Source organism: Thunnus maccoyii, chromosome 14 (genome assembly GCF_910596095.1).
Source record: "Thunnus maccoyii chromosome 14, fThuMac1.1, whole genome shotgun sequence".
NCBI lineage: Eukaryota > Metazoa > Chordata > Actinopteri > Scombriformes > Scombridae > Thunnus > Thunnus maccoyii.
In genome coordinates this window covers 7,536,371-7,561,305 of record NC_056546.1, presented here as the reverse complement: position 1 = coordinate 7,561,305, position 24,935 = coordinate 7,536,371, and the positions used below count along the sequence as shown (strand labels likewise).

At 37.7% G+C, this 24,935-nt stretch overlaps 1 protein-coding gene and 1 long non-coding RNA gene across 6 annotated transcripts in view; one reads left to right on the top strand and one right to left on the bottom strand.

The window, feature by feature from the left end:
* Nucleotides 1-24,935, top strand: part of abch1 (ATP-binding cassette, sub-family H, member 1) — a 41,807-nt gene that overhangs the window by 8,202 nt on the left and 8,670 nt on the right. For all 5 annotated transcript variants that reach the window (XR_006100017.1, XM_042434256.1, XM_042434255.1 and 2 more), the window contains 15 exons: nucleotides 2,122-2,281; nucleotides 4,236-4,390; nucleotides 6,979-7,086; nucleotides 8,713-8,806; nucleotides 13,515-13,589; nucleotides 14,590-14,767; nucleotides 15,008-15,104; nucleotides 15,221-15,389; nucleotides 16,039-16,139; nucleotides 19,940-20,010; nucleotides 20,412-20,461; nucleotides 20,792-20,848; nucleotides 21,062-21,132; nucleotides 22,616-22,704; nucleotides 24,117-24,220. Coding sequence is in view for 4 of the 5 variants with exons in the window: in XM_042434256.1 (XP_042290190.1) it covers nucleotides 2,122-2,281; nucleotides 4,236-4,390; nucleotides 6,979-7,086; nucleotides 8,713-8,806; nucleotides 13,515-13,589; nucleotides 14,590-14,767; nucleotides 15,008-15,104; nucleotides 15,221-15,389; nucleotides 16,039-16,139; nucleotides 19,940-20,010; nucleotides 20,412-20,461; nucleotides 20,792-20,848; nucleotides 21,062-21,132; nucleotides 22,616-22,704; nucleotides 24,117-24,220 (1,579 nt within the window). In the remaining variant the exon portion in view is untranslated. The remainder of the gene's footprint in view (nucleotides 1-2,121; nucleotides 2,282-4,235; nucleotides 4,391-6,978; nucleotides 7,087-8,712; nucleotides 8,807-13,514; nucleotides 13,590-14,589; nucleotides 14,768-15,007; nucleotides 15,105-15,220; nucleotides 15,390-16,038; nucleotides 16,140-19,939; nucleotides 20,011-20,411; nucleotides 20,462-20,791; nucleotides 20,849-21,061; nucleotides 21,133-22,615; nucleotides 22,705-24,116; nucleotides 24,221-24,935) is intronic.
* On the bottom strand, nucleotides 14,436-15,283 carry LOC121912158. Its single transcript, XR_006100018.1, has 3 exons — nucleotides 15,201-15,283; nucleotides 14,965-15,063; nucleotides 14,436-14,740 (listed from the first exon to the last, which is right to left on the bottom strand). It is a non-coding gene; the product is annotated as an uncharacterized LOC121912158 (long non-coding RNA).

Genomic DNA, 24,935 nt, shown 5'->3' with positions numbered 1-24,935 from the left:
CTGGCAGACGAGGCACAGGAAGTACATTGCTGCCTCTCGCCGGTTAAAAACAATAACGCATTTGGTCTTTGCAAACAGAAATGAGGTACATGTCTTTATTTGCATGTAGAACAGGGAAGTGAGATCCGATCACAAGTGGTCACACATGTGGAGATGCACTCTAATGTCAGAAATGACGTACGTGTGATCGGAGGCACAAGCAACGTACTTGTCCTTCTCCTCCCAGTCAGTAGATGTTTTCTCAACATGCAAATAAGGCATTCTTGGGTGAGGTGTCCAGGACCTGGCTGACAAGTCTACTCACCCTTTTTCTTTGTCATGTATCTGCTGACTGATCAGTTGCCAAAATCTCAATTTCCTGAAAGACAGTCAGGTTTATCATCAGTAAATCCACTTTGTTTGACTCCTGAAAGCCGAAACCGGAAGATTGTGTCACCCAAACACAGTGAGAGTTACAGAGAGACAGTTGAGGACATCCAGAATGGTGTTAAAGATGTTAATGTATTCTGTGGTTAAAGGTATTCTGTAGTCCAGCTCTAAGTGCCTTTCCCTGCATGTGAGATTCATACTGTTCTCACACATACCTGCATTTTTTAAGTGACACATGAGATGAGGAAGATTGGGGAAAAACAGAAACCTTCAGACAGAAATTGTTTATACTGGTGTAACAGTCCTGAACAGAAAAGGGAAGTGAGAGTCTGTCAAAGATAAAGCGCTTCTCACATTTTTCACAGGATGGAAATGTGTGTGAAGTGTGAAATGACAAAGGTGATATAGTGTTACACCTGGAATGCACTCAGAGAAACTGTCGGTATGGTGCATGTGATCTGTTTGGTTTTTCTTTTTGTTTAATACAAAATAATTCTTCAATGCAGTCATTTCTGAGAATCAGCTTAAAGAAGAATAATATTTAAAGAAAAGACAAAAAATGTCTCTGGCAATGTGCATTTTATTCTTCAATTTTGTAGTTTGAAATACACAAAGTAACTCCCTCTAAAACCTCAAATTTGTAGTTTTTACATGTCTGTTTGTGTAATCATGAGGTTTCGAGGTGTTGGTAGGCGCATATGTAAACTTTGGTCAGAGCCAGGCTAGCTGGTTCCACCTGCTTCCAGTCTTTATGCTAAGCTAGGCTAAACGTCTCCCACCTCCAGCTCTGTACTTAACACACAGACAGGAGAGTGGCATCAATCCTCTCATTTAACTCTTAGCAAGAAAGTGGATAATATGTCAAACTATTCCTTTAAAGACACTTTAAAAACTTTGGAAGTCAGTGACTGATATCAAAATAGAGGCTACACTAAAAAAAGATAATGACAGCACCTTCACCCAACATTAAACACCTGAAATACTTTGAATCCTGAACAACAGATGATGATGAATGACAGCTTTGTTTTGTTGCCACTGTAACAAGTGAAAAGTGGCACGATCTTGACCAAGATGGCATCTTAACCTCCACATAACCAAACCCAAACTTGATGAATAACCCCACAAATGCACTGATATCAAATATATTCTATCTATCTCAATAAATCTCAATAAAAACATTGTTAAAAAAAGCAGTGGTAAGGAGTTAACGGGTCAAGTGGCCTGATTAGAGATTGTATAATTATTTCTGATTTTTATGAATGTAGCTCAACCTGGTTCACTGTGAATGTCTGCTGTGACAGTTGTTTACACAATCTAATTGTAGGTCCCTTTAAAGGACTGGTATGCAACTCTGACACAACACCTGCATATAATACAGACATCTGGTTATCTTCAGATGCTTACATAAACATGATCCACCGTATGTTCTCTGTTGAAAATACTGTTGAAGGGCAATCTGAGTTCCTTCCTTGCCTGACTGTGTGTGTATATAAGCTGCAGTTTCTCTAACATGGTGCACTAGTTCCCATTCACTCATTTAGCGACAGAAGAGGCTATTTAGAGCTGCACCGGCGCCTTTGTGTGTCAGAGGGAAGTCCGCTTTCACAGCATCATCGCCACAATATTTACGTACTGTTTTCTATGAAAGTGAAACCTCATGGACAGATGATAAACAAACAAACCATTACGTTTGCAAGATTAATTATTTAAAAGAGATCCTTCATGTTTTATCATTCTGATTCTGTGTTGCAGTTACGGCCTTTTGGGCCCCAGCGGATGTGGGAAGACCACGCTGCTGAAATGCATTGTGGGAACTCTGAAAATCTCAAAGGGTCACATCACCGTGTTGGGGAAGCCCCCTGCATTTCCCGGTCATGATGTCCCAGGGAAGAAGGTCGGGTACATGCCGCAGGTGAGAAAAACGTATCACGTTAATTTCTCCTGTTTAAAGGTGTGTTTGAATTAGTGTGTAATACATGTGCACAAACCGTGTTTCATACATGCTTGTTAAATGTATAAATGTATCCTTTGCTATATACTCAAAGGCTGAATCGGTGTGCCCAAGGGTGCTTAAATATTATCCATAAATTTAGAGCTGCAACAATTAGTCGATTAATCGATTAGTTGATCGAAAGAAAAAGAATCAGTAACTATTCTGTTTAAGTCATTTTTCAAGCAAAAATTGGTTCCAGATCCATAAATGTGAGAATTTGATGCTTTTTCTTGGTCTTAAAGTAAAGTCAATTGAATATTTTTGGGTTTTGGACTGTTGGTCAGAAAAAACAACACAAGAGATCAAAAGATTAATGGATGAAATAATTGGCAGATTAAGCGATAAGGAAAATAATCGCTCTACACAAATTTATTCAAAGCTTTTAACATACCAAAAGGTCATTTTATTTCTCTAAACGGACTTCCTCTTGTCCTTTTTCTGAGCTGTATGTTCAGTCAGAAAGCTTTCTCTCTACATTTTGGTTGCTAATCTGATTTTAAATTCAATTAAGGTTTAAGTAGAGTTGAAAAGAATTTAAATTATCTTTAAATTGCTTTTTTTAAAGAGTGTAGATTCCCTGTGAAATTCTTTGCAGCACTCTGTTTGCATTAAGCCCAATTTCTTTGTCTCACAGTTCCACATTTCTTTCTTAAGTATGCATGTTTTCTAAAGAAAATTCTGGCCTCACATTACCATCAGAGAGTTGCTCATTACAGCCGTAACTGTTGGATTAGGTGCTCTGCTCAGGGCCGTCTTTAATTTTGCCTCTGGTTAAGTCAGTGACCTGTACCTGAGTGAGTCTCATTACTGTCAGAGTGGATACCCGATGAGACTGATAACACACATGGCATGCGTCCCCTGTGTGAAACCCTGAGCATCACATTCGTCTCTGTAGGAAGCGATCTGTGACCCGGTGAAGATGAAATGCGACACCTCACATGTTCCCAGGGTGCGACTGTTGTGCTGCTGTGGTGAACTTGGCTCGTGTGTGTGTCGAGATGCATGACTTGTAACTTGGACTCGAACAGAGAGGCTAGCAATACATAATATATCCTAATTATTTATTGATACAATGAAATGTGCATATGAGTTATTATTTGATCCCTTAATCCTTTAAGGTTAAATATTTTCCCAGGAAATCTGGACTGTAATCCTTTCAGGAACGACAGCACGAAGTCAAAGGTCTTTGCGTACGTGCTCACATGCAGATCTGTAGTATTGTGTTGTGAATTACATTATGAATTCAGTGGTTATTAGACACTATTAGATATTTCATAAATCAATTTATCAACAAAGGAACAATGGGAAAGGTGTCATGAGACTACGGTTGTGTATTTTTTGTCACAGACTGAAGTGTGTCTGTAGCACTGAGTATTGAAAACAGTCAAGAAAGCAAAGATTTGTACATTTTTACTCATTTTCGGCAAAGTTTTACATACAGCTGTTTGTGTGTGGGAAGTTCGGCTTTTTCTCTGTAATGAAAGAAAGTGTATTGTTGAGAAACACATGTTTATATTCCTCAAAGTAAGGTGTCGGAAAAAGTATTGTAGTATTTGTTTTGGTATCGGTTCCAAAACTCAGGTATCTAATTGGAACAATTACGGAAAAATTTCAAATTATACCAAACGTACATGAGACATAATTTCCTTATGAAGAAGAGTGCAGAAGTGCAGAAAAGGAGGATTTGTAACTTATATGATGCTTCTCTCATCAGTTACTAGTATATTTGTTGGAATAAGGTGAGGTACATGATGGTGACCCTTGTGGGGGATGAAAAAGCTGCAGTATTCATGCCGTACCTGTGTTCACTGATACATTTAAGGTTTTGACTCCTCTCTAAAGAATAAAACATGGTTGCATTTATGTTGCACAGGAGCTGGCGCTGTACAACGAGTTCACCATCAGCGACTCGCTGACCTTCTTCGGACGAATCCACGGCCTGACGTCGAAGGAAACGCAGGCGCGGATGGACTTCCTCATTGACTTCCTGGATCTACCTCAGAAGCACAGCCTGGTCCGAAATCTCAGGTACAATCACATATAGGTGACCTTACAGTCAGGATGGAGTGAGAACGCAGTGATTTAGAGCTGAGCTTCTCCAGAAAGGTTCGTTTTTAGAGAACGTAACTATGCAGAACTGAATGTGGGTCTGTTTTATTGTGCGTCATACCGCTGAATTTACACCACAAGCTGTTTGTGGACCACTCACCTACAGGTCCATCATTTTCTACAAATATCTGCAGGTGAACTTTGGACAACATTCGATCAACAGGCATTTGGGCATCAACAATATTAGATTTTTTAGATTAGGACAGATAATGAGATAATCAAAAAATATTTTGTCTTGTTTACATTTTTTTGCAGTAGGCAGGTTTAGTCAGTCGTGAAATACAGACAGCGCCAGACTGTAATAAATACAGCGTATCCTTAAACACAGCCGGTTCATGAAATGAGGTAAAAGTGTTTTTACAACAGTCTGATGCCTGTGGATTTTGACACTTCTGTTCCCTGCGTTAATGTGCGCATACAAAGACAAACACAGACATAGTCACTCTCTCCTCCTCCACACGTCTTAAATCCAGAGCATATAAAACAATAAAATTAGCAAAGATCAAATAAAGAGATGTTATTTTTATTCTGTTATAATGTTGGATGTCTACTTTAAATATGGTTCCAAAACTTGAGGTGAACATGTGTAAAAATGCTCCCTGCAAGTCAAAAGCCAGGGCTTCAGCCTGCTGTAAACACTTTGTTTGTAATGTTACCTCTACTTCCTACTTATGATGATGTCAGATTGTTCACACGTGCCCAGAAACGGCCATTCTTTCCATAGTCTTTGTTCTGATTGGTTAGCTTCTGGAAGCTGCGTCTTGGACAACTTCCACCGGCCCCGGAGGCTACATAGACAAACTGTAGTAGTAACATTTCACTTCTTTTTCTCATTTTTTACTCAAAATGGAAAATCTCAAATACATCCGTACATATTGGAGCCCAATTCTAATTCAAAGTATGTGAGGACAATGTGTGATAAGATAAATAAGGAGCTTTTTGAACTGTAAATCATGCAAAGACATTCCAGTGGAGCCCCCGAATAACAATAACGACCTGGAAATGTGCACAATACGTCCTCTTTTAAAGTTTAGGAAACATCATGTAAAGTTGCCAGTATATTGCATGATGTTAACTTGTGCACCAGCAAGTAGAGAACTTGATGTAAGCAAGCAAGGATCTCAGTTTCTTGTGAGACCTGGACTTTCATTCTACATTCAGCCTGCTTGCATCACCATCAAACTGTAAGTGTGAGCTTTAACCAGCGGCCTGATTGGCAGCTCAGTTTGTAATTGGTAACATGTTTACTCACCTGTCCCACAAATGATTTTATCTGCGGAGCCTTGTTCAACTTCATTGTTCCAACTTCCTGCTGCTGAGATTTCTGACAGCTCGTTTTTTGTTTTTTTTGTTTTTTTTAAGAAAAAACTTTCCACTCAGCTGAACCTCCACTATCAGCTGCTCACTTTTTCATCATTTCCACAAAGGAAGATAGAAAGACTGAAAAGCCTTGTTCTCAAACCATAAAAGGAAACGGTGGCAATATGAATTAAAAATAGTGTGCTTGGAATTTCACCAAATATTTTTTTTGGGTCTCTGCTACATTCATTAAGTTATTTTTAAAAATCTGACTCTGTTCTTTAGGCCAAGTACAGACTACTGCAAGAAACAAGAGGAAACTAACAATGCACCGACTTACATCAGTAAAAGTGGTAGATTACTTAACGACCCCTTTATATTCCACAGTTATTGGAGGAAGAGTTATCAGCATCTCTTGTTGCGGCTCTTGATTCACATCCCTGATTCGTCACAAAGACCCTTCTGTTCTCAAAGAGGCCCCTCAAACCAGCTTCATTAGCACTTCATGTAATATTTATGTCTTCTGTGGTGTAACAGCCTGTCATGTTACTGAGCAACAATGCTTACTGGCAGTTTTACAGTGGATTTAGTGTATAAAGTCATTTTATTTAATAGTCTGTTGTGTTAATAATCTTGCAACGGGCTTCTCATCTTCTCCTCACTTGCTCTGCTGCAGGATTAAGTGACACATATTGTTCACTATACATGACATGAAAAATATTCCTGGTATGAGTAAACACACCATGTGGCACATGTGCTCACCATGTGTTTCTGCTTCATGTCATCGTGTCTCTTTTGTGATCACAACACTTAGGATCAATCTGCTAATTTGTGATACATAAAAAAGGAGAATGTTTTCAAATACTAGCAATAAAATTAGGTCAAATTGTCAAAATGCCCCCCCCCCCCCCCCAAAGTCTCTTGCTCAGGTCTTGTTGTTTTCCTCTGTGTTGTCAGGCAGGTTTGTCCTGCAGGTTTTGTCTGCTACTTTTGGCTCCCATCGCCTCCCTCCGGAGTGAGCGGCATGCATGTGAGAGGCGAGGTGGATTATCAGTTACGAAACAATTAGAAGTGTGGGAGATTCACCTTTGACACCCTTTGACTCCTTTTGTTTTCTCACTGGTTTTCTTTGTTTCTGTGTGTGTGTGTGTGTGTGTGTGTGTGTGTGTGTGTGTGTGTGTGTGTGTGTGTGTGTGTGTGTGTTACAGTGGGGGTCAGAAGCGCAGGGTGTCTCTTGGAGCGGCTCTTCTTCAGAATCCAGAGCTGCTCATTCTGGACGAACCAACAGTAGGAGTCGACCCTGTGCTCAGGGCAAAGTATGTAAATACACACACACACACACACACACACCCATAATTGTTTCCTCTGGTATCACATAGCTTGTCTATAAGATCTCTTCCCATTGTGGCTGTTTTCCAACTTATGCAAGTCTTGAAAAGTACAGCCTTGTTGTTTACTTATAAACATTTGTCATTCTACACATCCCTTAAAGATGCACTGTGGGACATTCCTGTAAAAAAACAAAAGCTCACATTGAGTGTTACTCACCAAAATACACTGGAGTTATCCTCTAACGTTGCTCTCAACAACATGCTGAATACATTTCCTTCCTCATGAAACATTTTCAGAGCTGATTTTTAAGTATTTAAATCCTACATTGATTATGTTCATGCGTACTATCTTAAAGTCATCTTCTTCCCTGCCTTTGCTGACATATTCCTACATTTTTTCAGCCACCTGTAGAGTCAGTCATCTGCTCATAGCACTACTGGAGGTCAGACTTGACCAGGTACCTTTAATAAAAACATAAGAAGCTGAAGGGAGACGCTGGATTTACATTTTACATGAATGTATTTGCTTAGTAGTTATTGGGTTATCCTGGTTAACATCAAATATCAAAATATTTTTAAATTAATACCCTAATTTATTAATATGACAAAATCAAGGGTATTAGCATTGACGATCCCTAATGAATTCTTCATATTTTTCATTTTCATGGCATTTTTGACTCACATTTTGACCTACAGTGTAGAGAGTGACAGAAAGCTTAGAGAGAGAGAGAGAGAAAGAAGGATGACATATGGCTGACTTTATTTAGCAAGAATGATTGAATAAGTTCAGAAAATTTCATCACTAAACCGTACTGTATCCTTTAATGCCAGGAAAATACGAAACTTAAGCTGTATCATAATAATTCAATAACCAAAACCCCAGATAAAATATTTCATATCACCATATTGTCATTATATCAATATATTACCTTGCTGTACAAAGTGTAGGAATCAAGATTGTTTTCCTGCCAAATTCAGTTAGATTTAGTTTATTTTCCAGATATTGTTAGCTAGTTTGAGTTGAGTTACAGGTGGTGAAAATGGTCATTTATTCCACTCCAGCTTCAGTGTTACAGCTGTGTAACTGAGAAAGGTTTTTAAGGATAGAAGTACAAACATTCATGTTTATGTTCTACTGCAGAGCTGCAACAATTAGTCAAAAATTATGAAAAGTCACTGCTTTTCTTGGTCTTCACTTATAATATATAATTAGTAGTATAGTAAATTTAGTATTTTTGGATCTTAGACTTTTTGTCAGTCACCAACTTGTGTGTTAAGATATTGTGTTGCTGTTTTCATTAATAGATTAATCAAGAAAAAAAACAGCAGATTAACCAACAATGAAAATAATTGTTAGTTGCAGCCTTATTCTATTCTTAAATAGAATAAGGTCAAGTCAGAAACACTTTTAGGAAAGCATGCTGCTTTCTGTCGGTGTTATGCACCACATCTCATTGTGTAATAGCACCACAAAGCCTCATCAGATCAGACGGCTGGCAGGCAAAACTGCTGCTGGCAAAGCCGTAAGCTTTTTCAGATGTTAAGAAAACTCTATTAGTGAGCGGGTCAAGTCTTATGTCATTTGTTTGGTTTCTTCGGTACCCTTTCTAGGATTTGGCAGCATCTGGTGGAGATTGTGAAGACGGGGAAAGTCTCCGTCATCATCACCACGCACTACATAGAGGAGGCCAGGCAAGCCAATGTGGTGAGATAACACACACAGAACCCACACGCATGTTCATAAACGCACAAGGGAAATTATGCATAAATACGCACATGCATGCTCACGAACATTCAGGAATACGGCGGCAAAATCAATAGAACAAAGCACCTCGTCCACATTAGTCTTTATGTTTCGCCCCCTCATAGAAAAAACAAGGAGTCCATTGAGGAGGTCAGTTCTGTGTCAACATGTGAGATGAAGTTTACTGTTTATTGGCTTTGACAGGAAGGACAAAAGCTCAATTTGAGGGAAGAACAACTTCCTATGGAGTTTGTGCGGAAGCTCTCTGGTGTGTTTATTTTCCATTTCACTGGATACAAATCACATTTGTGGTCACTAGTTCACTTAATTGGTTACTAGTTTTATACTCAATTATTTTGGTTCATGATTCAGTTCAAAGGAAAAGCTTGTTGATCCCAAATAAATCCCATAAAAAAAACAAAACCAACACAGCTTGATACATCTTATTCCTCTGTGCCATAAACCTCCATAATCAATCTATTAAAAACACTTCACTGAGCCACATTGTTGCACTGGATGACATGTTCTTGCATTAACACTGTACAGTACAGTAGTTCATTTTGAGTCAATCCAACACACACTGTCCTGCTCCCCTAAAAACTCTCTAGACTAGAGCACTAAATGTGTATTAATCGGCTGCTGAGAATAGTCCCTAAAAAATGCCCCGTATACTCCTGCTTTCATAAATTGAAATATGTATTTGTCATCTGTTTTTAAATATATCTTCAGTAGCAACAAATGTGCTTTGGGCTGAATGCCACAGACAGAGTAGGGAAGTCTGAAAGTATTGAAAGACAGACTTACACATTGTTTGTTTAAGTCTTGTTAAGGGATTTATTTACAGTAAGAAAAATACATAATACAGCCGGCCTTATCCTCTAAGCACAGTGTGTAAATGGATATGATTTGAGGACAATGGTAATTATGTTTTGATGTAATTTGCACATATAAATAATTTGTAAATCATATTATACTCAGAAAAGCAGAAAAGTGAATTGCTAGAAAACTAATTACCGAAAGACGTTTATTAGCTAAGATTACATGCATCTTGTCATCTGATCCTGGTGTGATGCATTAAATGACCCGTTTGGACATTGGACCTTTGCAGGCAGTGAATAACATCTGCTCAGACTGTTAGCATACTGTGAACCCCACCCTGCTGGCATACAAATACAGACTAGTGTGAAGAAACAGACGGAGAGAAAACAGGAAGTAAGGCAGACACACATTTAAAAATAGAGTCATCAGAGAGGCTTTATAATCATTGTTGGGTTTTATTTGTGCACATATAGTCACAGATTTCAATCAAAATCATATAAAAAAACTCATAGATATATAATAAATGATCACCCAGGAGAACAGCAGGGCCTCACACACAGTACGAGTCATTACACACAGCTCACCCTTCATACAGCGCAGTAAGCCTATAGCGTCACATATTCATAGTACATTTAATAATCACCCGTCGCTGCCAGTCAAACTAATGCTTGGCTCAGCATAAATCCAGATATTCCATGAGTTCAGTCATTGTTTCAACAGTAATCTTCTTTCTGTATGAAGTCTTTAAAGCTGAATGCTTTACAGTTGTAAATTTATGCTGCAGATTAGGCGACAACAAGGCACATTTTTTTTCTTTTTTGTTTAAAGGTATAGTTCATCATTTGGGGAGTTAGATGAGAATATCGATACCAGGAAGCAGGGGGGAAACAGCTAGAACAATTTATTTAAAGTAAAACTATGTAACTTTTTAAAGGAGAAAAAAAATACATATTCATAAGCAATAAAACACACCTTTGCTCACTTTTATACACTAAGGGGTTTTGCATCCTTGGCTTTACTTGGTCTACTGTGACCACTAGCTTATGGTAGCTAATGTTGAGCAAGCTGTAGATAGATATTGTCATTCAACTGACTTATTGAGTCAGCTTCCTGACCTAACGACTCTTTTCTTCTGTTATATACTGCTATATTGATCCCATAATTGGTTAACTCTCATTAATTGTGGCCACAGTGGCAACTGTTCAGCAAAAGTTACATAGTGTTGCTTTAATACTATGAGGCCTTTAGTTTCTGTGCTTTTGTAAGGAATGTAAGTAAACACACAACGATGAAACAGAGTTGTGCGGTTTTCAGAGGCTAAAATGTAACTTCTCTTTTCTTGTACAATAACCTCTCACCTCTCATGTTACTGAGCAAGCATGTTTTAGTAAAGGGAACATGGCTGCTTGTTTTGTGAGAAGTGCTGAAGTAGTGCTATTTATTCTGTAGCTGAACAAACAACCCCTTCACTGTGTGTATCTACTGTATGTATGTGGTTGGTCTGTTAATGTGTATGTATGAGAGTCAAATTGATACATTTTAAACTGGCCTTTTTATAAACTGGGGATAAATACCTGCAGATAGAAAATGTTTTTTTATAAATTAACATTTTAGAGTTTCATACATCACTTTCATCAGTCTGTTCTCTGCTTTCAGTGGAGGATTTATTGTCTCATGATGGTTTAAATGTTGTTTAAGAGGCTTTTTCACTGCGCTCAGAGTCTGGAGGAAAGAAACAAAATGTTTGTAATATTTTTGTCCTGGTCTGATTTTAAGATATATTGGCATGTAACACGCCCTAACGTTCATGCATTCCAGAAAGTCTTATGGGCAGGTGCGTCGGATCATAAACTCTTTGACTGTGATAACACCAAAAAGTGCAAATCCCGCACACTGTCGATCACTTGTTCTCACTTTATTAACAATGTTTTCAGACCAAAAACATATTTAATAAAGTGATCGACAGTGTGCAGGATTTTTTTTAGTGCTTTCAAAGACATATTGGCATAAAATATTGGCAGTGACAGTGACTTCAGGTGGAAAATAGTATCTGTTCTGCCATGTCAGCAGGTCACAGAGCCTCAATTAATCAACTTGTCAGTGCAAGTATTTGTGTGTGTGTGTGCTGTCATATTCAAACCGAAACTCTTGCCTGTGGCATCGCATAACTCGAGCTTTTTCTGAGGCTGCACGAAACGAGGTCCAAGTTCATTTCGGCCTCTCGCTAATGCAGCTACATGTAAACAGAGACACTGAAACTCTCCACTAGAACCTGTCTGACCACTCAGCTCACTCAGCCATGTCTCCGTTCAGGGTTAAATGATAGGTGGGTGGACGAAGATCACGCTGACTGAGTGAGAATGAGGTAGATTTGCTGATTTATTTCTATTTGTGTCTGTTACACCTTGACAGAACTATGTCACACAGTGCAGCAATGCATCACTCCACTGCCAAGGAATGAGCTTTGCAAGGTCATGTCAACATGCTCCGTTGTTGTTTCATCAGTGTTACTCCGTCTAGTAGAATAGGTTGACTTTGATCACATAGCAACTGCAAATTTTGTTTATAGCCTGTTTGACCCACTAAAGACACACACACACATACACGCACACACAGACCTACAAAACAAAATCCCACTTTTATAACAGAAGCTTATGAAAACCTGCCCTGATGTGATAAAATACAACTCATTCTCCAACGAGGTTATCACAAATAGTCACAATATTCACATAATTAATATTCTGGGATTCTACTTATTTATCTTATACTGGTCCTTTATGCAGCCCCTCAGTTCAGGCCCCCAGTTCTGATTGGTTAGCTTCAGGAAGCTGCTTCTCCAGCTGACTTCCAGCAGCTCTTGGTGGCCACGTAAACAAACAACAGGAGTAGGATTTCACTTCCTGTTCTTGTTCTTTACTCAAAATGGAAACTTCTCAAATACATGTTTGAGTGTGAATGCAATCCAAAATATGAGAGCGGACAACGCACATAACCCATAGAGCAACCTTAGTTACAAAGGCTACAGAGCAGACGGCTGTTTGTGGGCACATGTGAACAATCTGACATCAGTTCGATGGGGAAGTGGAGGCAAACAGCGCAGGCTGAAGCCCTGACTTTTGACTTGCAGGGAGCATTTTTACATACGTTGTTGTTCTGGAACTTTGATCATGTTTAATAATAGAAATCAGACATTATAACAGAAAATCACAAAAAGCATGATATGTCCTCTTTAATAAAATATAAAATAATGCTTGCTGTAATAGGTGTTAAAAGTATTTGTTCCATGACAAAATCTTTTTAGCGCACAAGAATTGATGAGTTTTGCATCTCTAGTAGCAAATACAGCCAAACATGATGGCTGAACAAAGTTAAGACTGACAGAACAACAACAAAAAATCAAAAATGTCAAACGTTCTTTCTCACATAGAAATGTATTTTTGTGATCATGGAGGAAAAATGCTCCTCAAACATTTAAGCTATTTCTTCATCAATTATTATAATTTTTACCAATTACCAATTAACCATAGAGAGGCAAAACTGTGGGCATATTTTTGAACATTTTGGGCCTTTTTTCTTTCATATTTAGAAAATGTTCAGCTCCAAATGTGGAGGGGATGTTGAACTGAGTGTTGTTGGACTATTCAGGAACTTTTGGCCAGATGTTTCTAAAAAAAAGGAGAAAAAAATGTCAATCTGTCTGCTCACACTGTTGGATTGACAAATGTTCTCTATAAAGTGCGGAACAGAAACACCACAGCTGCCGATAAGAGAAGAATATCACTTATAAATAAAACTTTTATCAAACAGATCGTCTCTCTACATTGATTTAACACTCCTGTCCTTTTTTTAGGTCGGTCTCATGCGGAACGGCCGCTTGCTGGCTGAAGGTCCTCCAGACGACGTCATGAAGCAGCACAGTGCAACAGTAAGTACTTTTATAGCCCTCATGGGCTCTGTGGACACTCACAGGTGCTGATAGGCAGGGAGGGGAGTTTCTCATGGGACCACAAGGCAAGTTACTTTGAGAGCAGTTCAGTGTTGTTTATTGAGTTTCACAGTCATTGAAATCTGAAATAAACATAAAAGAAAAGAAAAGAAACAAGGCATCAAGGCAAGTTAAGGAAGATTAAAAATGCCAAAAGAAAAACAAATGAAACAATGAAATAAAGTGAAATACAACACAAAATGTTACATTTATTTCCTTTTTATGGAAGCATTTATTGTCATTTTAAAAGGACAGTTATTTAACTTTTTGTCTTTTACAACTGAATGATTTGTTTTTTATTGTGACATGAAATTTCCTACCACATTAAAATCAAATCACAACACAGAAAACAAAGTGAAAAGGTGCATTATATTGCAGTGTAGACCAACAGAGGGCAGCGAAGACATAAGAGATACTAAGTTACAAAACACTGTCATGAGTTTTCATCAGGAGGTGCTGCGGAGCTTATGGAGAAAAGGAATACAAAGAACATACAAATAGCAATGTACAATGTATTTTACCTGGTTTTTATTTAGGCACTTTACATCTTCCGTAAGAAGTGATGCAACTTTTCAAACTGTAAATTGTTGCCACATTAATGTAATTTTGAAAATGAGATGCATAATCTATGAAAACTTCTTTCAAAACCCAACCAAGAGATACTGCGCTTAACAAATGGACCAAGAAACAGAGCAGAGATCTGATTTCTCCTTCTGATGCAACTTCAATTGTGAGGCACAAAAAATATACAAATTTAAACATGTTAGATTAAACAAACAAGCAACTTTAATATGTCTCATTGAAAATAAAACAGAAAAAAACATTTATGCTGTGATATTTTCTGCTTTGTAAAGACAAAGAGAAGCCTTAATGGGGAAAATAATATTGTACACTTATCATCTGGTCCGTCTTTACATTATGCATCTATTATCTATTGCAGACCTTGGAGCATGCCTTCCTGCAGCTGTGTGAGACGTCAGACCAGATCGGCTCTAAACAGGGGTCCAGTCCGCAGGGAGCGTTGGAGAACAGCCAATCATTCGAGAGCGGGCGCGATGAGAGTCGGCCGATTCTGGGAAGCGGAGCAAGAACTGCAGAAGAATTCCCCAAATATTCAGGTGCTGATTTGAAACATGTAAAACACATCTTATTCAATCCCAGATGTAAATATTACCTGATATTATTTTTGCAGATGTTAACACTCAGTTTACAACCTGCCTGTTTTTGCAGGGTGATAAATATATAAATGTGGTGGGAAATATGTAAATATTGATATATAAAATACCTTTGGGTTGCTGTTTGTGTGTAACATCACCTTTTAAAGTGCATCTTTATTGTGTGTGTGTGTGACGGTACAGCGGACTGGAAGGTGCGAGCCAGACATTTGCTGCCGAAGTGGAGAAACATCGCCGCCCTGATGATCAAAACCATGGTGCGGATGAAGAGAATGCCGGGGTACGTCAAAGTTAATACTATATAATAGTAGTAATATGTAGTAATTAATAGTAGAAGTTGTGATTGACATTCTGGTGCAGCGTTTGTGACTGTTACCGTCTCCTCTGTGCTCGCAGCTCGTTGTGTTTCCAGTTCTTGCTGCCCGTCATCCAGATCTCTCTGATCTGTTTGTGTGTCGGAGGAGACCCAAAGGGGATCGAGGTTGCCGTGGTGAACAACGAAACCTCCCCCTCCGCTTATAGCTACTCGCTGCTCTCCTTCTTGGACAACACCAGTGTGCACCAGGTATTTATTTAACCTGTGGATGCATTGATATTAATACTCTTGTATGTGTCACAACAAAAGAGGAACCGTTAGTTTCTGTGGTCGTTCACTAGTTTTTTCTCTTTCTATTCACCGGAAACATATCCTGCAGATCTTTTGATTAATTCAGATTTATTTTGCTTATTGATTGATTATGTGTATTAATTCTTGCATGACAGATAGTTACTTTATTATTCAGTCAGCTTGCACAGACGTGTGTGTGTTCTGTGGCTTAATGAGTTAGAAAATTTGTCACAGAGCTCGGAGCGACTGTTAGTTTGTGAAATTGTTCAGTTTAGAAAGGAAGTAACACATTTCTCTACCAGTTCCTAAATTTAGTTTGACTTTCAACAAATTTGTTTCACTTCTGTTCACGGCAGAACAAACATCAAGTCTCACATTTTCTAGGAAACTAAAGTTTGTTTTTCTGTGTTTGACACAGACACACAAGCTTTCAATTTATGTAAATGTTTAATAACAAGCATTAGAAGCTTTGGACGTGTTTTACTGGATTCAGATGTGCAGCATTACATTGCTTAAGCAAAATATAATCAGTCAGCATTCAGTTGATTTAAAGAAGTTAAAAATTGATCATATAATTTATAACTACATCTATTCTTTATATCCACAGGTGCCCTTGTCTCACACAGATGCTTTTAATGGGATCTATAATGGCGAGTACTGGGGTGTCATCAGCTTTGGCAAGAACTTCACCAGCTATCTGACAAAAAGGTGAGAGAAACATCATCATAAACAAAGATGCACCGATTAGATAAGCTGGATCAGAATCTGCACCAGTACCGTCCTGATTAACTTAATCAGGTAATGGACATGATGTGACTGATGTGCATTAAAGACAGTGTTTGCACTATCAGTTATATTATTGTATGAGTGTCAGTTCCTAGTGCTGCAGCAACCCCCGGCCTTCTATTGCATAAAGCAGCTATAATCAATGACAGTGTATCAAATGATAATGTGTAATGTTAGAGGAGTTGCTCGTAGTGACGACAGAGAATGATCAGTGACTCTGCAGCTCCTCTCAGGTTTACGGCTCATTGTTTAGCTGTACACCTGTTTGCTTCACAATCACCACTCTCACAGCATTGATTTTGGCTGTAGCAGGCAGCTGTTTTCAGAGAAGAAGCTCTAAAAACCCATTGTACACTACCTGCTCAGTACCAAACAGACAGCAATCAGCAAACAGACACAGTTAGAGACTAGCTGGTGAACATAGTGGAGCATTGAGCAACTGAAGAGACAGATATTTCCCTCAGGAGTTGGTAGAGAGCAAAAACAGAGATAAAGGAGGTAAAAAAAAAGTCCTTCAGCTCACTATATAGCAAGAAATGGGCTGTAATGACAGTTAATGGAAGCACAAATCCCAGAAGTTTGCACAATTTCGTTGTTTTCTGGTATATAGCCACCAAATTTTAAAACTTCAGTTCACACCTGTGTCATGTTAAGAATTTCAGGATTTCAAATTAAACGAGTGAAATCAGGCTTGAAACATTTGAGTTCACATACTTACCAAACAGATCCTGAACCTGTGTGACTGGCTGTAGTCTGGCCTGACATGTCTCGACTTGTCCGGACATGATTTGACCTTTTGTCATGTGGCCTGTGTGTTGTTTTTGTTTCCCAATTTACTTTTCTTACCTCCTTTGGCTTACTTGAGATAGTTCCTTTTTATAAATGTCACAGCGCAGACTGACGCTTAGGAAGTTACGCACCTGCAATGCCATCCTGATTACAGAGGGTTGTGTTTGTGTGCATCAAAGGGATTCTTCAGTACTCCTACAAAACCCACAGTAAAGCAGACTGGCTCCATCCAAATGTCAATGTGATGCACAGACAGCATTCCAGAAAGAAACATGATAAACGCAAACAGACGTACACACTTAACCTCACTGCACACATTTCTTAACAACCATTATAAGTATAACACATAACCAATCAAACTGGACAGGTACAAACAGCTAATAACTGATAATTAAGAGTCGACCCTCCTTCACAATCACAAAAGTCAGTGTATTAGCAGCGGTGCACCGATATTCTTCTCAGTAACAGCATGAATTCATGAAGTAGACGTGTCTAAATATACAACATCCAGAAAAGAAAGAATCCAGTGTCTGATGGGGGGAGAAAAATGTGGAGATTTCTACCAAGCAGAAATAATTTCCAGCTAACACAGAGCGGCTTTGTTGATACCAAGTTTTGACAGATCATTGAAGATAAAGACAGGTAGAGTGTTTTGCGCTGTCAGAAACATCAGCTCACATATTTCTGAACTTGTTCGGATCATGTGGAGGAAAGTACCAGAAGCCTTAATGGGACTCAAGCTGTAGTTTGCCCAAAAAATGTATTTTACATGGTGATCATCAGTTGGTAACATTAAGTGTTAATAATTGTTGACAAAAATGTCAATAAGCACTTTAAAATGTCCTTAGATCTGCTTGCAACTACATTACAGTTTGGTATAAAACATTTATTAAGTGTTTTACTGCTTATAAATGCCAAATAAAAGTGTTTAAGATTAAGTATTACCCTTGAAAACCATGTGAATGGGGTATTTTGTGACGGGACGCCATGTGCTTTCAAAGCCGACTGAAGCTGAAAGTAATTCTAATAAACTTTGAATGTCCTGAAATGCAGATGTAAAACTTAATCTTCCTCCCAACTGTGTTGCTTGTTGACACACATAAACGTACTTAAATCACACCAACTCACACCTTAAAATTACCATCATGTGAGGATGAGTCAGTCCTGTAGGATAAAGGGCACATATTACTGTCTAGGTGTGAATAACAGTCGCGTTTATGTGTCTGACGCCTGGGTAGACAGTCTGGTCCTTCCTGTCCGCAACTCTCAGTCGTACTGAATCATGTGGCGTTCATGTGACAGATCTGAATATAGAAAACAAAAAGGTGTTGCTTTTACAGCTCTTAGTCATGTAATACCTGTTGGATGTCAGTAGGAATCAGGTTTGGAGTCAATTCTGAGTTTGCAGGTTCACTTTTGTAATCACACAATTACAGTCATATTTTATCAGATACTCATACAGAGCAGATGTGATTTCATATGGTGAAAAGTTTGCATCTGTTTATTATCTATAAATAATTGTGTGATGTGTCCTTGTGATGCAGTCACAAAAATAATATAGTATATTATAGGGCTGAAAAGAAGACATTAATCAATTAGTCAACTATTTTGATTATTCACTGTTTATGTTATTAATCAAGCAAAAATGACAGATGTACTGTTTCCAGCTTCTCATATGTGAAGATATTCTGCTTTTTTCTGTTTCACATCGTTGTAAAATGATCATTTTTGTGTTTTGAACTTTTGGTCTGACAAAAAAAATGCAAAAGAAAGAAATCATCTTGGACTCTGGGAAATCCCTGTTTTGTTTTCTGACTTTTATAAAGACAAATTAATCAAGACAATAATTAACAGACTAATAATGATTTTAAAAAAATCGTTACTTGCAGGCCCTAGAGGAATAGTTTAATAATGTATAGAAACTGTTGAAACTAAACAGACTAACACAACTGTCAAATATTAAATAAGAAAGTTAGATTGTTTGTCTGCAATGTTTTGTTAAAAGATGAAACATCAAAGTCTTATTCATTTGTGTAATATGGTCACACTCGGGCTGCATTTAGTGACAGCTATTTGCAGATTGCACAGTTCAACAACATTTCTCAGAGGCAGAGCTGCAGGTGGAAATAAGTTGAGACAAGTTGAGATTATGGCAAAAAGATGTTTAAGGATTTTTGTCTTAATAAATAAGGGGACCTAGGCAAGAAAATTAAAAGTTATAGCCACAGGAAGGAACTTCAGTATTTTAGGTCAAATCATGTGCAACATACATGCAAATAAAATCTCAACTTGTATCGGTTATAATATGATCAGTGGCTTAATGAGGCCATGGACGTTGCTTTATTTGTGTGTTTGAGAAATAACTGACCCAGCTGACCTAATTAGTCACATGAGTCTGAAGTCACATAGCTGTTATCTAATTAGTTCGGCTGTTGACCATTCAAGGTCACGAAGAATATCAAGCTAAAAAAAGAACATATTTCCAAATAAAGCTTCCTTATCCCTACACGTTGACATACAGTATATTTGTTCAAAACACCAAAGCTGAATAGTCAACAAATGTTCCCTGTTGGCAAACATGAAATATTGTGTTTTCAGTCAAAAATATTCACATTTTCGGACTAAAACTTGACCATTGGTGAAAGCCAAAACTACAGCCCTGGTGAAAAAGTGTAGTGTTTTTCCCTTTAGATCAACTCTATTGAATCTATATCTGATAATTTGGTAATCTGTCTTTTAATGAAGCTGTAAAAAGCTTATGTTCTGCAAATAATGACTGAACAGGAAAAAGCAATATTCAGAATATCAGCATCTTCAGCATCGTGTGTCTCTTATTTTTGCTTTTATTACAACACTTTCATTCAGGTTTTATTGATTGTTGTTGAATATTAAAATGTAAAAATCAAATCATGACCATGCTCCTGATTTTACAGGATGATCCAGCGGCAGGTTTCTAGAGATGTGATTGATGGAGGATCAGTACACGTCTGGCTGGACCTGACAAGTAAGATGCAAACCAACCTTTGTGCAGCTGAAACGGTTCTGTTTTACTACAACTGCAATTAATTACTGCCAGTACATTGTGTGGCAGTGTTTTCCTTGGTGCAAGTTAAAATTGTTTTTAACTAAAGTAATATTCTAGCTTGAGTTTTCTTGCCATAAATCATCTTGCACAAACTAAATATCTTGGAAATGCTGAAATGCTATTGTCTTTTCATGAGATTCTCTTCATCTGCTCTATATTTAATAAATTAAAGAAGAGAAAAACAAGTAAAGGAAAAGATTAACACGTACTGCACATGTCTCCTGCACAGTGCATTTTCCTGTAAAAAAAATATAATCATTGACAGAAGACATATTATACAGCTGAAGGTGTTAACTTTCACTGATAATGTTTTTTTCTAGATCGACAAATTGCCTTCATGCTGCAGAAGAAACTACACGAGGCCTTTCAGGTAAATATTAGTTTTCTGCTGTTTTATATTGTTTATGATTTTATTTTACAAGGAGAGATGCAGTCAGAAATCATCCAACAGTGTACATTTGACTAAAATGTTGCATAATGTTCCCAATTACCATAACTATTAACGTTAATTAACTGTTTTCTCTCTTACAAACTCTTCATATTTGTAAAACAAAAACTTCAGCAATTCATTTTGTTAGTTTTGAATTAAAACTTTGTAGAATGACACTATGATAAAATCACATCATCAGGATCTGCCATGAAATATAAACATGTTAAATATGTTTGACTAAGATTGTAAAACTCTGTGTTTTATCTGCAGGCTTTTGTGGATAATAAGTTGGGCAGTATGTCCTACCTGGTCGCCATGCCGATAAAGGTAATAAAGAGGTTATGAAACAACAGAATATGTAGAAATGTAATAACTATATAGAAATGTACAAAACCTTTTTGTATTGAAATCTCAGAAATACATAAAAGCAGCACAGCAATAAAAGTCCCATAAATACTGTATATGCAGTTTCAGTTGTTGTTGTTGTTACTGGTGATGATACAAACTCAGTTTTAATACTTTGTTGTTGTCGTCTTGCAGTTTGAAGAGCCGATTTATGGCAGCCTGAATACAGACTTCACTACGTTTGTTACACCTGGAGCTGTGCTCAGGTCAGTATGATGTAGTATCAGGTCAGTATGATGTAGTATCAGGTCAGTATGATGTAGTATCAGGTCAGTGTGATGTAGTACCTGTTATGGATATTCCATAACTGACCAGGACAACAGAATGTCAAGCTGTACTCCTCTGTTCTCTCAAACAGAAGATAACACATGTTGTTTAATAAACCAGGAGCCTCACAGGCGAACCAAGGCCAGAATGCAGGTCATCATCAGACGCAACAAGACAAACCAAAGATACAGATTTAGGTCATAGGTTTATGATTCGGAACTGACGAACTAGTTTCTATGATTGGCTTAAAGGCTGGTTTTGGACTGTGTGGGTCAGACGAGTTTGGGGACACCGTACGAACAGGAGGTGTCCCTTGAGTCGCTCTCCCTTGCAAGGTTCTTCATTAAAGTTTTCCCAGAATCATCATACGAAGTTTGGTTTGGTCTTCTCTTCTTCAAACTGACAACTGCCAGTGCATCAGCTCCGAAAATCCACAACAGTACCAGGTCATTATGATGTAGTATCAGGTCAGTGTGATGTAGTATCAGGTCAGTATGATGTAGTATCAAGTCAGTATGATGTAGTATCAAGTCAGTATGATGTAGTATCAGGTCAGTATGATGTAGTATCAAGTCAGTATGATGTAGTATCAGGTCAGTATGATGTAGTATCAAGTCAGTATGATGTAGTATCAAGTCAGTATGATGTAGTATCAGGTCAGTATGATGTAGTATCAGGTCAGTATGATGTAGTATCAGGTCAGTATGATGTAGTGTCAGGTCATTATGATGTAGTGTCAGGTCAGTATGATGTAGTATCAGGTCAGTATGATGTAGTATCAGGTCAGAATGATGTAGTGTCAGGTCAGTATGATGTAGTATCAGGTCAGTATGATGTAGTATCAGGTCAGTATGATGTAGTGTCAGGTCATTATGATGTAGTGTCAGGTCAGTATGATGTAGTGTCAGGTCAGTATGATGTAGTATCAGGTCAGAATGATGTAGTATCAGGTCAGTATGATGTAGTATCAGGTCAGTATGATGTAGTATCAGGTCAGTATGATGTAGTGTCAGGTCATTATGATGTAGTGTCAGGTCAGTATGATGTAGTATCAGGTCAGTATGATGTAGTATCAGGTCAGAATGATGTAGTATCAGGTCAGTATGATGTAGTGTCAGGTCAGTATGATGTAGTATCAGGTCAGTATGATGTAGTATCAGGTCAGAATGATGTAGTATCAGGTCATTATGATGTAGTATCAGGTCAGTATGATGTAGTATCAGGTCAGTATGATGTAGTATCAGGTCAGTATGATGTAGTATCAGGTCATTATGATGTAGTATCAGGTCAGAATGATGTAGTATCAGGTCATTATGATGTAGTATCAGGTCAGTATGATGTAGTATCAGGTCATTATGATGTAGTTTCAGGTCAGTGTGATGTCAACCTACCTTTAACTTCCTTCTTCCTCTGGTCCTCCAGTATCACCTTCTACCTGGCCGTGGGTCTGACGGCCCTCTCCTTTGTCCTGGAGAGGAAGGAGGGGCTTCTGGACAGATGCTGGGTCGCAGGTGAGAAGTCAAAGTTCACACTGCTCCTATACACCATACAAACACAAAAGCTGTGTCCCAGTTCCATAATACAACTAATTCTATGCAGGTTTGAGTATGTTGTGCATTCATACTGGGTAAGTGAGAAAATGTATAAGACTCAAGAAACTCAAACAAATGCGCATACTAAAGAACATCTCAGTGTGTTGTTGATGGACACTATTTTCCCCGTGCTATAAAGCAAAAAAGAAATTGGGGAGCAACACAAAGCTGCAAAAATCTGAATAATTTCAGGTGTTGGAGAAACAGCTCAGGAGGATATTGGAAAACAAAAAACAAAGTTTTAAATCTTTAGAAAAACATTTAGCTTTCTCTTTGTGACAGTGGTTCAAAGTTGCAGTGACTGATATGTGTTGATGTGTGTCAAGTCAGATCAAATTTATTCATCGAGCCCGTTTAAAAACAACAGATACTGAATAAAGTTTTTTACAGATACAATTAAAATATAGTTATGTAATTAAAACAAAAATAACAGATAAGCAACCGAAACAGACAAAATTGTGTGTGTGTGTGTACAAACCAGTTTACTGTTTACTGTTCAGAATCAGTATATAGTATATACTGTGTATAATTAGTATGTAGGGTGGACTTTGTTAATTTCTGCATCTGTTGCTTCCCTTCTGACACAACATGTAACAGTATTGAATAGTGAAATTACCTTTTTGTCCTTAAAATGCCTCCAAATTAGATGATTTTAGTTACAATTACTGCTATTTGCCTTCACAAGCAAGAAAAAAATTACTTATACACCTATTCCTGTTTAAACATACATTTTTTCATAAAATTGAACACATTTTATACACAAAAAGACACCTGTAGGAAATATTCTGTACAGTTCTTTCTTTCTTATTTCTTTACTTTACTTTAAAATGTCATATTTTGTTACACTATTATGGTTGTTAGTAGTTAGTTAGAGTCAGATATCTGCATTTAATCTGTATATTTATTCAAATCCTTTGACTGCAGGTGATAAAGCATCGGTGACAGATATTGAACACTGAGTACGGCTGTCTTATCAAGTCCAATCAAAGTGTCATTTAAGTGTAATTTGAGATGTAACCAGTAGGGGGAGTTATCTGATCACTGCAGCAAGGATGAACTGTTTTATTTCCAAACATTATGAATTATTAATGTACAGCTTTAAAATGATAAATAACTTTGTAGGAATCTGTAAATTGCATTTTTTTAAATTATTAGTAATATATCTAGAGTTGCTGTAGCCATTTAGATTTAGGTAAGATTAAATAAACACAGATTTGAGATGACTTGTTTACCTCTGATATTATAAGAGCTTTCAGACAGATTATTTATAACTGAATAATTATTTAACATCTCTCTCTCTCTCTGCTTCTCCCTCTGTGTCTCTCTACCAGGTGTGAGCTCCATGGAGACGATGCTGGCTCACCTCTTCTCTCAGCTGTTTGTCATCAGCGTTCAGATCATCCTGCTGCTCCTCTTCATACTGCTCGTCTTCAAGGTTCGACTCCCCATCAAAGGCAATAAAACAGACAGCTACTGCGACAAACATCACGCAGAATAAAGACACCGCGCACAAACACAGAGACACGCTTCATATAAGCAGCAAAAAATAAGGTCCGCAGGGAAGAAAGTAACAGCAGGAAAAGTAATAAAACAACCAAATGATCAATAAAAATGAATAAAGGGCTAAAGAATTGTTTTACTATATAAATAAAGCTGACTGTGTTCTCACATCAAAGTATCACAAACTCACAGGAACACACGTCTTCATTGCAATGCCAATACTCGTCGGAAAACAGACCACAGGGTCAATACTGTTTAACCTTTATTGAGACCACAACACTGTCAATTTATGTTTAAGAGAGGCTGAGGTCTTATAATATTTCCTGCACTATTTCACCACCAAATCCACTGTATAAAGGAGATTTTTTTTTTTTAGATTGAAGGGCTCTTTCAAAGCCTCTAAAAGGTCACTGCGATTATTCTCATTATCGATTAATATCCAGACTGTTTTCTCTATTTATCAGTTAGTCTGTGAAGTGTTAAAAAATAGTGAAAAAACTTGCATTCACAATTTCTTAGAGGCAACGGTGATGTTTTCAATTTGCTTGTTTTGTTTGACTAACTGGCGAAGAGCTTATATGATATATGAGCATATTATTTTCATATAAGAAAAACAGTAAAACTGTCACATATGAGAAGCTGGAACCAGA